This window comes from Hylobates moloch, unplaced genomic scaffold, assembly GCF_009828535.3.
Source record: "Hylobates moloch isolate HMO894 unplaced genomic scaffold, HMol_V3 SCAFFOLD_19, whole genome shotgun sequence".
In the NCBI taxonomy this organism is placed as follows: domain Eukaryota; kingdom Metazoa; phylum Chordata; class Mammalia; order Primates; family Hylobatidae; genus Hylobates; species Hylobates moloch.
Window position 1 is genome coordinate 47,527,926 of NW_026652294.1, and position 15,710 is coordinate 47,543,635.

Genomic DNA, 15,710 nt, shown 5'->3' on the forward strand with positions numbered 1-15,710 from the left:
TCCTGGTAGTTATTCAGCAAAACTCATTTGCTAATTTGATTTCTCTGTAGCCTGTGTTCCTGTTTAAAAACCTTTAATAAGCTTTTTCTTTAAATGAGCTGCTGAGGGAGACATTTGGAAAGAAAAAGCCATGAATGGTTACAAGAATTCACCTTCCTGGGGTCAGAGGGCTGGTAACAACCTATTAAAAACTTCCACATTATATACCTAGTGCTAAATGAGGAGTTAATGGGTGCAGCAAAACAACATGGCACATGGATACATATGTAACAAACCTGCACATTGTGCACATGTACCCTAAAACCTAAAGTATAATAATAAAAAAATAAAAATAAAAATAAAAATAAAACTTCCACATTATGAGGTAACCTCTAGATTTCGGTAGTTTAAACTGGGAATATTTTGAGACAGAAACAAGAAAAAAATATGGTTTTGGTATTTAATGTAGAAGTAACTTTAGTCTTTTTTTTTTTAAATGGACTATTCATTTATAGCTAAATGTTAAACTTTTTTAAAAGAATGGAATAATCTTTTGTAGCAAATGGAATGCTTGTATAATTAATCTTCTATCTTAAATGTCAAATTATTAATTTTAAAAAATCTTTTTTCACAGGACTTCCTGATCCATTTGCTAAGGTGGTGGTTGATGGATCTGGGCAATGCCATTCTACAGATACTGTGAAGAATACACTTGATCCAAAGTGGAATCAGCATTATGACCTGTAGGTTTAAATAATTAGTTTGAAATGAAACATATAATGAATATTACTTGATATAGTCTTTGAAAATAATCATGGGAAATGATCTGAGTTTCATCTGTAGTATAATTTGGTCTTCACAAAAAGGGGTAAAGAAAAGCCCAGTGGGAATGTGCTTTGGCTTATAGACAGGTTTTGAAAGATGAGGTATCCCTAAAATTCTATGAAGAACAAAATGAAACTGGCTCACAGTAGAGCAGACCCCCACCTCTTTCTTCAATTAAATAAAGGTATTAATTTACCACTTTAGACCAATTATAAAACCAGAAATAAGAATTTGGGTTGCACTGAATAGGCTTCTTTTTGCCTTTATATGGATGGTTTCTTTCTTTTAAATTTTATTTTAAACCATTGGAGTATATGCACCTTTTTAAAAAGGCAAATGATACTATAAAGCTTTTACTGGAAAACAGCAAGTTCCCTGCTCCATTCTCATTCCTGATTCCCATCCTCAAGGCAACTGCTTTAATAACTTTGGCTGTTTATTCTGGTGTTTTCATCTGTTTCTAGATATGTTTTTTATTTTACAGCATCACAGTTTTCTTTTTTTAGTTTTAGGTAATTTTTTTTTTTTTTTTTTTTGAGACAGAGTCTTGCTCTGTCAGCCAGGCTGGAGTGCAGTGGCACCATCTCGGCTCACTGCAATCTCTGCCTCCTGGGTTCAAGCATTTCTCCTGCCTCAGCCTCCCGAGTAGCTGGAACTACAGGTGCCCACCACCACATTCAGCTAATTTTTGTATTTTTAGTAGAGATGGGGTTTCACCATGTTGGCCAGGCTGATCTCGAACTCCTGACCTCAAGTGATCCGCCTGCCTCGGTCTCCCAAAGTGCCGGGATTACAGACATGAGCCACTGCGCCCAGCCTAGTTTTAGGTATTTTTGAATTTCCTACCTATAAGATGATTTGGCTTTATTTTTTATTATTAAAAATTCTTTTAAAATTAGAGATAGTCTCACTCTATTGCTCAGGCCAAAGTGCAGTGGCATAATCATAGCTCACTGCAGCCTCAAACTCCTGGACTCAACTGATCCTCCCACCTCACCTTCCTCAGTAGCTTGAACTACAGGTGCATGCCACCATGCCCAGCTAATTTTTTTTTTAAGGTAATTTTTTTGTAGAGATGGAGTCTTGCTATGTTGCCCAGTCTGGTCTTGAATTCCTGGGCTCAAGAGATTCTCCCTGCTTGGCCTCCCAAAGTATTTGGATTACAAGCATGGGCTGTGATGCCCAGCCCAGTGGTTCAGCTTTTAAAATTGGTATTCGACATCCCCATTCTCATGACACAAGCCCCTTCCTTTCTTTAGTCTTCCAATATAATTATATGAACTTTTTTGGTTAAATCATTGTTCCATGTTTACATTATTATGATTATGTAAATACCCATAGTTGGGTCACATGGGTACAAGAATTACATTTTCTTTCTTGACAACTTTTGTTTTTTCTGAAGTTAGTAGCTACTTTTCCCATTTGTTTAGTTATCTATTTATCTCCTAGATAGAAATGAGATATCTATCTATGTCATAATCCTCAGACTCTCCTGTAGAACTAAAGATCTTTTCTCCATATATTCAGTTCTGTCAGTATTCCATTGGCTTTGTTTCTTCTTAGAGATACCCCTCCTGGGAGTCTGTGTTCTCTTTCTTCAGTCTGGTGTGATGGTTCTCTGAGACCCGCTGCGCAGTTGTCCTGGGACTTGCCTTCATTGTTATGTTGGCAATTTCCTTTGTCTCTTCTAGGTTTAGTGACTTCCTCTTTTTTTTTTGTTTACTCTCCTGTTTTGGTGAACTTTATCTTCCATTGTCATTTTGAGAAATAATACAAAGATGGGAAGAAAGTTGAGATCTTCTCAGAAGATATATTTTGACTTCTTATCTTTTGATATGGTTTGAGTATAGGCTTCTAGGTGAAATATCACTTTACCTCCAAATGTTGAATATATTGCTCCATTATCTTCTAGGTTTAGATCCGTACTGTTGAGTAGAAATATAATGTAAGGCACAAATGGGAGCTCATCTATAATTTTAAATTTCCTAGCATCCACATTAAGATAAGTAAAAAGAAACAGATGACATTAAGCATAATAAACTGGGCATAGTGGCTTGCACCTGTAATCCAGCTACAACATAACAAGACCCTGTTTCTTAAAATGAAGCATAATAATATATTTTATTTAATTCAGTATATCAAAAATACTTTCAACATGTCAGTATAAAAATATTGAGCTACTTACACATATATGTATATATACATATTTACTATGTCTTTAAAAAATCAGCGGTTTTCAGGCCGGGCGCGGTGGCTCACGCTTGTAATCCCAGCACTTTGGGAGGCCGAGGCGGGCGGATCACGAGGTCAGGAGATCGAGACCACGGTGAAACCCTGTCTCTACTAAAAATACAAAAAATTAGCCGGGCGTGGTGGCGGGCGCCTGTAGTCCCAGCTACTCGGAGAGGCTGAGGCAGGAGAATGGCGTGAACCCGGGAGGCGGAGCTTGCAGTGAGCCGAGATTGCGCCACTGCACTCCAGCCTGGGCGACAGAGCGAGACTCTGTCTCAAGAAAAAAAAAAAAAAAAAAAAAATCAGCGGTTTTCTCATTTTATGTTAAGAAAAAAAAATCAGTGATTTATTTTGCAGCTTGCCTCAATTTGGACTAGCTACATTTGAAGTCCTCAAGGGTCTCATGGTTGGTGGGTACCATTTTGGAAATTGTAGGTTTAGAGTATTGCTGATGGCATCCTGATTTTGATCTTTCATGACTGTTGTTTTCCACTGGAAGTTTCTTTATTCCTCTGTCACTTGTTATTTTCTTTTAAAAAAAATTGTAGCCACCCTAGTGGGTGTGAAGTTGTATCTGATCATGGTTTTGAGGTGCATTTCCCTCATGACTAATGATGTTGAACATCTTTTCTTGTGCTTATTAGGTTTTATCTTACAATTAATATTAATTGGCTATCAGAGGCTTCTCTCGTGATTGTTTCCAAAGTCATTTTGCAAAACCCTTGCCTTTATTTGGCTAAGTATACAAACAAAACTAATAATTAAATTTTAGTCCAAAATCCTGAGTATATATTTTGGTCTATATGGTAACATTATATTCACCTATAGTGGTGTCTCTCTCTCCCTTTCAACAAAATATCCTGAAACTTGTTTATAAATCAGGTATTTGTTAGTAAGTCAAAGTTTTAATAGAAGCTAATAGAGCCCTCTTTTAACTTTCAATTGCAAAAGGAATTTACTGTTTATGTTGCCATGCATGTTATATTACATGAGGTTTCATTAAAGTGAGAGCATGTACTTCTCTGTGTATAAGAAAAGGTAATATTTCGGATTCATTTCTGGCCCAGGAATATTTGGACAGAATGTTTGTGACATGTACCCTTAAGTAATACGATATATTTCATAATTTTTAGTAATTCAGAGTTAGGCTATCTTCCAGAAGGTCTGTAATTAGCAATTTCTTATTATGATTTAATGTAGAGCTTCCCAACCTTTTCATATCATGGTACACATAAAAAATATGGCACATTGGACTACACAGATGAAGTTGCTTAAGCCAGTGGTGCGTTGCCCTAAGGACTGAGGTAGTCAATGTATGTATTTCAGCATACCTGTAAACCAGGCTTACTAGTTGGACAACTGGTTTAATGTAACCTTTTTTTTCTTTGAGACGGAGTTTTGCTCTTGTTGCCCAGGCTGGAGTGCAATGATGTGATCTCAGCTCACCACAACCTCCGCCTCCCGGGTTCAAGTGATTCTCCTGCCTCAGCCTCCCAAGTAGCTGGGATTACAGGTGCACGCCACCGTGCCCAGCTAAGTTTTTTTGTATTTTTAATAGAGATGAGGTTTCTCCATGTTGGTCAGGCTGGTCTCAAACTCCCATCCTCAGGTGATCTGCCTGCCTCAGCCTCCTAAAGTGCTGGAATTACGGGTGTGAGCCACCGCGCCTGGCCTAATGTAACTTTGTAAAAAATGTTTAGCTTGGGTAATTCAGCTACTTAATACTTGATTCTGGCTCTGGAATTACATGCCGGTAGATACATGCCAAGGTAGAACTGGTAGGTGTATTTGAAAATTGGTACATGCATACTGAACAATATTTTAATTCAGATTTTTTCATTTGCAAGCAACAGAGACCAAATTCAAATTGGCTTAATTTTTTAAAAGGGAATGTAGTGATTTGCATAATTAAAAGCCCGGGGTGGGCATTTTTTAGGCACAGCTGGATCCCGGGGCTCAAGTGTACCTTCCATGTCACTTATTTAAAAGCTTTAGTCCTTACTTAAATGGTTTAGGCTTTTCTCTATACTAGGTGAATTTTTCTGATATTGTAATTTATTGAATGATACTTTAAGATCAAGGTTGCTGGACCAAAAATTTGACCTCTTATTGTCATTGAAATAGACCTAGGATTCTACTGACATGTTATTTTATTATCTTTTTGCATGGGTTGATGCCATGTTAACAGTTGGCTGTGGTAGAGCTTTTACATACTTGCAGGTATATGCACAGAAAAGTACTGTAACGCTTTTCCCTGCTCTGCTTGTCTGCAGGCAGTGAAGTGAAATCTCCAAGAGTCCTGCTCGCTCAAGGCCTGCATACAGGAAAGAAGCAGGGGAAAAGCGTTACAAACAGCTTTTGTTCTACAGCATTTTAAAATATAACAGGTAGGTCAGATTTTTGGTCTGTCAGCCTTGACACTATCCCTTGAAAAGCAGGTCATGTCATCGACATGTATTTAAAATGTGACTGTGATAAAAGTTTTTAAGATTCTTTTCCTTGGAAAGAAGTTATTTAATAAACTCCATTAGTGTTATTAGACACTAGCTACTAAAATAGCCTTTTTACTGATTAGAATTATAGCCCAGCTTGAGAGTGGCAGATGTGATAAAAATATACTAAAATTTTCAAGATTTTTAAAAATTTAAATTCAATCCTGTGGATTAACTCAAGACATATTTTGCATAATCTAGCCAGACTCTGAAGCATATTAGTAACTTTAGAATATAAACAGAACAAAAGAAAAATTGTATGCCACTGCCTGTAACTACCAAGTTACTCATGCAGCCGTTTTGTTTTTTAGGTATATTGGAAAGTCTGATTCAGTTACAATCAGTGTATGGAATCACAAGAAGATCCATAAGAAACAAGGTGCTGGATTTCTCGGTTGTGTTCGTCTTCTTTCCAATGCCATCAACCGCCTGAAAGACACTGGTTGTGAGTAGATACGAGTGCTTTTCAAATTAAAAAAATATATATGTATGTGTATATGCATTTGTGCATGTACATATATACATGCACTATATATGTATCCTCAAATATATATTTTAAAATAATGTATATATTTGAGTATGTTGGTAGGGCTTCAAACACAACTTCTTGTGCATGTCTGAAACATTGGTAAAAATTCCTGATCTAAATTTATTTTGTAGACTTAAAAAAAAAAATGAAACGTTTTAAATATGTGAAACTTACAGCCAAATCAGAGCTGATGCTTCATTTCCAGCTAATTTAAAAGTATTAAGAAATGATTGATATCTAGAACGGCAAAAAGAAAGGTATCAGGATGTATATGCCTTTTAAAATTTCTTAGTATCCTTTTCTGGTTTTGGTGGATTTGTGGATAAAATGTTTTTATTTAGGTGATTGGAGTGTTTAAGCTGGCAGTTAAAGGACAATTACAAAGGGGTAAGAATAGTATAATACATAAAACTGCTGTGACAGAATTAAAAGTTAAAGATTAAACGTTATTTTGAGTGTACAACACCTGTATTAACTAAACTGTAGCTGAGTTTATCATCAGCCTGAGGATTTAGAAGATTAGACCAAGATCAAGACATTAGAAGTGGTTTTCATAATGGATTTATAAGTTGACTTAGCATAACCAGGTGAGTCTTTTGGATGGGTCTTTCCGTTAGAACATAAATGGGAATTCCTTTTTCAACAGGTTTTTTTTGTGTGTTTGTTTCTATAGAATTCTTTTTTATATAATGTAAAAAATACCATTAGTCATTATCATGGGATTTTAGCCCAGATGCATATGCTAAACAAACTCACATAAGATCTAAGGAAATTAATCAACAAAAAAGAGTAAATTTAGCATTGAATATTAAATATATTAAGAGACTATCTCTTTTAATGTAGTGTGATACCACAGCATAGGTATATATTGACCTTGTGAAAAAGAAAAAGGCAGAAAATTGAGCTAGAAGTTCTTAGTCCAAGATATTTAATGGCATCTAAGAAATTCTTGTATTTCTGGGCTGACAGGGTAACCAACAGTAGAGAAAAGACACTGAGATTGGAAAAAACGAATTGCATATAAAAGTGAACTGTTTTATTACTCAGCAAACTGAAAACTTATAGGTCAAATGTCTGACATTATCCCTAGTTCAATTTACCCAACATTTATTGAAGATTTAATGTGCTACTATTCTAAATCCTGGCTGTATAAAGGAGAAAAAGGCATGAATCCTGTCCTCTGAGAAGGAAGGGCAAAGGCCTGCTGGCAAAGGGAGCATGCCACATTGGAAGGACTGAATAGGAGAGGAGGAGTTAGTTGCTCTGCAGAATCCACTGTGTAGCCAACTTAGTAGCACCCATTTATTTTGCAAAGATAAAAATGTCTGTATTTTTGGTTGGATAAGTAGGGACTATAGTTTAGGGGCATGGATTTTTCTTTCTGTTTCTTGTATTAATTTATTTGACTTTTTCGATGTGCAGTAATATTGAATTTATCAAATATTTATTGAGCACCTACCTGATGCAATGTTCTACCAGATTGGAGTGGAAAATACAAAAACTAAGATATGGTCTCCTCCATTTATCAATTCACAGATAAGTAGGCAGATGGCATACAGTTGTAAAAGCATTCAGCTATAAGTGCTGTAATCAAAGTAAAACCAGCGTACTTTAGGTGACATCGTTCCTTACTGTAACTTTCAGGGTCAGGTCAGTGTTATATCTCTTTTACAGATGAGGCATCTGAGAGAATAAACGAGTTGCTCCTAAATGAATGAGTGAAGAACTGATGCAAACTCAGATTTTACAGTTCATTCTTGGCTTCTTATTAATACTTTTTTGGGTCCATGTCATTTGAAATGGTTAGTTAAAAAATGATAATGACAACTAGCATTTGTTGACCACTTATGTGCCAGGCACTATGCTGAGAGTTTTGCATAATTATCTGATTTAATCCTCAAAAAAAATATGAGGATTCACATCTTGTCATACGTGGGAAAACCAAGGCTCAGGGATAAATTCCTTAAGACCAACAACTATTAAGACTCAGACTAAAGTGGTCTAAAAGTTTTGGAGAGAAAGTGACTGCATGTTGGCAATGTAATACACCAGTGTTTGGTTTTTGAAATCTGAACTGTCTAAATGATAGGTTTGATTTCTAATGGATTGTGGAAATTTATTGTCACTCTATAGATATTAGAACCTCTGATACCAGCTAATTTTTTCGTTGCTTTCTTTGTTGACTTCAAATAGATCAGAGGTTGGATTTATGCAAACTTGGGCCAAATGACAATGATACAGTTAGAGGACAGATAGTAGGTAAGTGTGGAATTTAAAGTTACATGAATTTTGGTTTCATTCAAACTGACCTAAAGTGTAAAATACCTTTTAAATCAAAGTATAATAACTGTCGCTTCATTGTGTTGGCCTGAATTAAATGAGCCAGGTAAAATGTTACAGTGAATCCAGGATCCAGGTTAACTTAATTTAAAAAACGTTAATGTAAAAAAAAAGTTTTGTGAAGAACCGTTGATCCTTCAGGAAATAATTCTTTCAAAGTATCCTAATATAGTAGAGCACTAAGTTCAGACAGTGCTAAACTAGTTACTAGAGCCTGCTCTGGAATTCACATCTCTTGCTTCTTCTTTCTTTGTGGTGGTTTTATACTACACTGGATAATGGTGTCCTGTTAAAACTCCATCAGTCCAAAGATTACTCTCTTGCTGGAATACCAGGATGGCCCTCTTGCTAGAATACAGTGTATTTTTATTTATTATTTATTTATTTATTTATTTTTTATTTTATTTTTTATTTTTTTTGAGGCGGAGTCTCGTTCTCTCGCCAGGCTGGAGTGCAGTGGTGCAATCACGGCTCCCTGCAACCTCTGCCTCCCAGGTTCAAGTGATTCCCCTGCCTCAGCCTCTCCAGTAGCTGGGACTGCAGGCACGCGCACCACGCCCGTAGTTCCTCACCCGGCTAATTTTTTGTATTTTGTTGAGACGGGGTTTCACCATGTTTGCCAGGGTGGTCTCGATCTCCTGACCTCATGATCCGCCCGCCTCGGCCTCCTAAAGTGCTGGAATTACAGGCAGAAGCCACTGCGCCCAGCCCAGTGTATTTTTTAGATGGTCAGATGATCAAGTATTAAAGTCAAATTAATGTGGACTTTTCAAACTTCTTTGTACATGAATACACCCTTAATATGTTATGCCTCTTCCTTTTTTTTTTTTTTTTTGAGACAGAGTCTCGCTCTGTCTCCCAGGCTGGAGTGCAGTGGCGCAATCTCGGCTCACTGCAAGCTCCGCCTCCCGGGTTCACGCCATTCTCCTGCCTCAGCCTCTCCGAGTAGCTGGGACTACAGGCGCCTGCCACCACGCCTGGCTAATTTTTTGTATTTTTAGTAGAGACGGGGTTTCACCATGGTCTCGATCTCCTGACCTCGTGATCCGCCCGCCTCGGCCTCCCAAAGTGCTGGGATTACAGGCGTGAGCCACCGCGCCCAGCTATGCCTCTTCTTAAGTACAGTAGTGACTCTGCTATGCACCATTACTATGGTGGAAAAGGAATTATGCTTCTTCCATGAACATAATAAAGTGTAGAAAACCTTAGAATTCTAATACTACTCCTGAAGGGAAAAAATCTATGGGAAGAGAAATTATAAATTTTAGTAGAAACCAAAGAGTTCATTCTAAAGTATTAAAATAAGCTAAGCCAGATGTCTTCTAAAGATAGAAATTTTTGATTATAATAGTTCTATTTGTACGAATCTTAGTAATATTTCTGTCATTTAATAGTAAGTCTTCAGTCCAGAGACCGAATAGGCACAGGAGGACAAGTTGTGGACTGCAGTCGTTTATTTGATAATGATTTACCAGACGGGTAAGCTAACATCACTGAAATCATTAGAGAAATATATAGATAATATCCTTAAAAGAATAGAAATAAGTGGGTGTTTATTGTATATTAAATGGTGTTTATTGTATATTGAATGTAGATTTTCCTTCTAATTGTAAAATTAATGGAAGATCTTGTCACGACAAATTTATAAAGTAGGCCACAAATTAGATGTGTTAAATTTGGTTATTAAGAGTTTTGACTAGGAGACACATGAAATTTCTTGACAAATGTAACTCTCTTGTAAATATTACCTAGTTAAAAAAAAGTTGCTTGATTAAATTATTCAAAACAGGCCATGCAAGTGCTAAATTAGAAACATTGCTATATTTAAGAGGGATGGGATGCATAAGTTGTGTAATAGTAATTAAAATAACATAGTAAGATTTAACTGAGCATGTATATGGCAGATACTGTTATAAGCACTTTATGTACATATAATTTAATTCTCGTAGCATCTTGGAAGGCAGTATATAGCCATGCTTCTGGAATCAGACCACCTGAATTCTAATCCTTACTCTTTTGTGTACTGGCTTTATGATCTTAATTTATTTAACTTCCATGTGCTTTGGTTTATATTTATTTACAAAAGAGTATGAGTGATAATAGCATACTCATAAACTGTTGAGAGGATTAAATAAAATAATTCAGTTAAGGCACTTTAGCACAGTTCTTGCATAAAATAAGTGCTTAGTAAATAATTAGCTAGTATTATTTCTATTGCTACTACTATTGTTACCCTCAAAAACTAAGAGAGAAGTTAAGTAATTTGCCTAAGGCCACATAGTAAATGGCAGAGCCAAAACACACAAACCTGTCTTGATTCTAAAGTCATGATTTTTATCATTGGTCTCTTTGATACTAGTTCTCTTTTTTGATTTTATTTTTAACATTCAAAGTATTTTTAATTAACTTCGATGAGATATAACTTACATGTAATAATTGCATCCATTGAAGTATATAAATGGTTAAATTTTAACTCCAATTATTTTTTATACAAAATTTTATACCCAGGTTATGGTATTTACTCATTTTTTAAACTGTTAAAAATCACTATAATTTACTGTTCGTAGATCACTTTAGCTTCTAGGTATGTCTGTTAGCTCTTTTATAGATATGAGGTAGATTGTGGTATTTTTGAAAAGGAAATTTAGGATGAAATAACTAATCAATATTGAGAGAGTGCCAGCAGTAATAAGGCTTATTGTTCTAAACTTGCCCTACATTATTGTACCATAATTGTAATCACGGGGCGGGGGGGGGGAATACCCTAGCATCTCTTTATTTTCTGTCTTTTAGAGCCGTTCAACCTCTGCCAGTATCTTTGTAGAAATATTAACATTATCACATTTCTGTAGTCATTTGGCTCTTTTTCATTAAATGAATTATGATAAAGAGTTGATAGAAAGTAGTGGTCTTGGCCAGGCATGGTGGCTTACGCCTGTAATCCCAACACTTTGGGAGGCTGAGGCGGGAGGACCACAAGGTCAAGAGATCGAGACCATCCTGGCCAACATGGTGAAACACTGTCTCTGCTAAAAATACAAAAAGTAGCCAGGCATGGTGGTGTGCACCTGTAGTCCCAGCTACTCAGGAGGCTGAGGCAGGAGAATCGCTTGAACCCGGGAGGCGGAGGTTGCAGTGAGCTCAGATCGCACCACTGCGCTCCAGCCTGGCGAAGGAGCAAGACTCCGTCTCAAAAAAAAAAAAAAAAGAAGAAAAGAAAAAAAGAAAGTAGCTGTTTTGATGTGTTTTTTTGTTTGTTTGTTTGTTTGTTTTAGCGTGGGGGGAAGGAGTTTCACTCTTGTCATCCCAGCTGGAGCGCAGTGGCACAATCTTGGCTCACTGCAACCTCTGCCTCCCCGGTTCAAGCAATTCTCCTGCCTCAACCTCCCGAGTAGCTGGGATTACAGGCACATGCCACCATGCCCAGCTAATTTTTGTATTTTTAATAGAGACGGGGTTTCACCATGTTGGCGAGCCTGGTCTCAAACTCCTAACCTCAGGTGATCTGTCTACCTTGGCCTCCCAAAATGCAAGCCTCCCAAAATGCTGGAATTACAGGTGTGAGACACCACGCCGGCCAATAGTCTTGATTTTTAAAAAATTAGTTTGGGTAGGCTAAATGCTTTGAAAAGCTTTTGGCCAGATGCGGTGTCTCACACCTGTAATCCCAGCACTTTGGGAGGCCGAGGCGGGTGGATCACGAAGTCAAGAGACCTCGTGATTTTATGGCTAAATATATTTTTAGCATAGCCATTTTCCATATTCTGGAGTAATTAATATGAATTTAATTGTGTATTGTTGACATTAAAAATTCTCAGAGTTTGGCTGATAGAAAATATTTGTTACACCTCAGCATAAATACTTTAGAAGCTTCAGAATCCCATAAAATATATTACAGAGTTCTAAAATAAGTTGAAAAAATTCTATATTCTGTGAATTGATACTTCAGATTGGCATTCCCGATTTGTAACAGCAGATATCTTACTGGCTTGCTTGTTGCACTGAAAACATTCTGTGTCCAAGTTTCCTATTAATGCCTTATCACTCAATATTTTTATTTAAGCTGGGAAGAAAGGAGAACCGCCTCTGGAAGAATCCAGTATCTAAACCATATAACAAGAACTACGCAATGGGAGCGCCCAACACGGTAAGAACGTACAAATATTTTCTCATGATCTATGCCAGCCACCCTCTGTCAGCTTTACTAGATTTTTTTTCTTGGTTTTTGCTGTTGTAGATCAGTAGATCTTGTAACAGGTGCCATTGTTATTTTTTAAAAGTGATCTTCAACAGTTTGTTTGACAGGTTATGCTGTCATTGTAGCTCCAGGGCCTGTAGTGGTACTCAAAAAATATTTATTGAATGAGGCCGGGCGTGGTGGCTCACGCCTGTAATCCCTGCACTTTGGGAGGCCAAGGCATGTGGATCACTTGAGTTCAGGAGTTTGAGACCAGCCTGGGCAACATGAGGAAACCCTGTCTCTACCAAAAAAATTAGCGGGGCACGTGGCATGTGCTTGTGGTCCCAGCTATTTGGGACGTAGAGGTGGGAGGATTGCTTGAACATAGGTGGTGGAGGTTGCAGTGAGCCAAGGTCGTGTCAGTGCACTCTAGCTTGGGTGATAGAATGAGACTCTGTCTCAAAAAAAAAAAAAATTGACCAGGCATGGTGGCTCACGCCTGTAAGCCCAACACTTTGGAAGGCCAAGGTGGGCAGATCACTTGAGAGCAGGAGTTCGAGACCAGCCTGGTCAACATGGAGAAACCCCATCTCTACTAAAAATACAAAAATTAGCTGGGTGTGGTGGTGGGTGCCTGTAATCCCAGCTACTCAGGAGGCTGAGGTAGGAGAATTGCTTGAACCCAGGAGGTGGAGGTTGCAGTGAGCTGAGATTGCACCACTGCACTCCAGCCTGGGCGATAGAGCGAGACTCAGTCTCGAAAATATAAAATACAATAAAATAATCGAATGAATTAAGTTGATAAGCAGAGGAATCTCTGAACTAAATCTTGAAGAATGTCAGGTATAGTCACTTCATGGAGCTTACTGTATAAAGACATAGGGATGCAAGATAAATTTTGGAAACTGCAAAGAGGTGCCTTTGAAATAACTGAAAACAAATAGTCTATGTGGCTGAATCCCCTTCTCCCCACTCTTTTAAGTGAGAACAAAATTTGCCATCTTGTGCAGTGTTTTGTTTTGCCTGTTTTCCCCGTCTTGAGCAGGACTGGCACTAGGCATAAAATACCAAATTCTTTTCATTAGCTGCGCTTACTTTTACTTATACAGAACTAATTGCTTAACTCATTGGATCACAAAGTTTTCTCTTTTACATTATAACTGTCAGGTAAAAGCTTAGCTCATGTTGCCAAGTTGCATTTCTAGTATTAAACTGCCAAGGAATTTATTGAAGTACCCATTTTTATTATATCTGAGCACAAATGAATACGTACTTGTGTCAGTGTTCAAGATTTCACTTGAACACCCATTTCCTTCTGACTCATTTAACCGGTAAAATTAACTTGAATTTCTACATATATAAAAGGATGATTGTTGTTTTAAATGTAAATTTTTTTTTTTTTTTTTTTTTGAGATGGAGTCTCACTCTATTGCCTAGGCTGGAGTGCAGTGGTACGATCTTGGCTCACTGCAACCTCTGCCCACTGCAACCTCTGCCTCCCGGATTCAAGCAATTCTCGTGCCTCAGCCTCCCGAGTAGCTGGGACTACAGGTGCCCGCCCCCACGCCCAGCTAATTTTTGTATTTTTAGTAGAGGTGGGGTTTCCCTGTGTTGGCCAGGCTGGTCTCAAACTCCTGACCTCAAGTGATCCACTTGCCTCGGTCTCCCAAAGTGCTGGGATTACAGGTGTGAGCCACTGTACCCCGCCATGTTAATTTAAGAATGAACTCTTGATTATTTTTTTATTTTGAAAGATCTGCAATAGTAGACTGGAAGCCCCTTAAAGAGACAAACTGTCTTCTTTCCTTTTGTGATGTATTGTCAAATGACTGGGTGACTTTTTTAGATTGGGAGGTCTGAGGGACCTCTTAGGAGGCAATAATAAACTGATTTGAATGACAAAAAAGAGCCAGGCCTAGGGAGGGTAGGAGAAAAGAATATGCCAAGTGGAAGGAAGAGCAACTGCTCTTAGGTGGAATGACCTTGGCAAGTTCAAGGAACGGGAAGAATATGAGTGTGGCAGAAGCAGAGTGGGAGGGAGAATGGTGGGAAGTCAGGTCTGAGAGAGAGGCTGTAGCTAGATCAAGCAGTGTTTTGTAAGCCAGTCTCACATCCACAGATACATGTGGATTTTATATCAAATGTCATTAAAATAAAGTCATTTAAATACATAGTTGATGACATGCTTATCATTTGCATTTCTTTGGTGCTTAGAGACTTCAGGTTTGCTTTTACTCAGAGTTCTTGAAGTCATTATACTTGTATTAGTCATCCTGTTTTCAGATATGATAAGTGATTGTTACTGCAGTATATATATATTGTCTAGAGAACTCTACTTTTGATATCTAAATTGATAACGTCTTTTCCTTGTTAATTTTCAATAGACCGGCATCCGAATATTCTAGCCCTGGCAGACCTCTTAGCTGCTTTGTTGATGAGAACACTCCAATTAGTGGAACAAATGGTGCAACATGTGGACAGTCTTCAGATCCCAGGCTGGCAGAGAGGAGAGTCAGGTCACAACGACATAGAAATTACATGAGCAGGACACATTTACATACTCCTCCAGACCTACCAGAAGGCTATGGTATGACAACTAGCAAAGGAAAAATAAAATGTGGTTTACTGATTTCAGCTTGCTGAGGAAGTCACAATATATATTTTCAAAAAGTTATTAATCTGAGCTTAGGGATTCTGCATGAAAATAAATATAAAACCTCCCAACTTTGAAAAGTCTTTGAAGTGGTAGATGACTACCTAACCAACAGTTTGACCTTGTGCTCGCCATTCAGCCTCAGTGTTTGTGCTCTTCTATAATGAAGTGAGATGACTAGTTTATAACAAAGGTAGTGTGAAAAGCATACGAAATGAAGTGAGACTATTTTGTAAATAGGCACTGTATAGAAAGGAAAGATGGTATTGTTACTGATAACAGTAATCTGAAGTTCAACCTATGATGTAATTTTTTTAGACATATATATTTAGAAATAATTTCAAAGGCGTATTTCTGATCATATATTTGTATTGTCTGTAATTTTGGATTATCTGATTGGATTGTTGTAAATGACTGAGTCACTTCTATGTTTGCATAAAATGATTACAATCTTATATAAAATCCTAGATTATAAAATTT

General features: G+C 37.4%; 1 protein-coding gene across 4 annotated transcripts in view; it reads left to right on the top strand.

Moving 5' to 3' along the window:
- SMURF2 (SMAD specific E3 ubiquitin protein ligase 2) overlaps positions 1 to 15,710 on the top strand; it is a 116,511-nt gene that overhangs the window by 61,679 nt on the left and 39,122 nt on the right. For all 4 annotated transcript variants that reach the window (XR_009211038.1, XM_032139650.2, XM_032139651.2 and 1 more), the window contains 6 exons: positions 614 to 722; positions 5,840 to 5,973; positions 8,251 to 8,316; positions 9,792 to 9,876; positions 12,461 to 12,544; positions 14,962 to 15,164. Coding sequence is in view for 3 of the 4 variants with exons in the window: in XM_032139650.2 (XP_031995541.1) it covers positions 614 to 722; positions 5,840 to 5,973; positions 8,251 to 8,316; positions 9,792 to 9,876; positions 12,461 to 12,544; positions 14,962 to 15,164 (681 nt within the window). In the remaining variant the exon portion in view is untranslated. The remainder of the gene's footprint in view (positions 1 to 613; positions 723 to 5,839; positions 5,974 to 8,250; positions 8,317 to 9,791; positions 9,877 to 12,460; positions 12,545 to 14,961; positions 15,165 to 15,710) is intronic.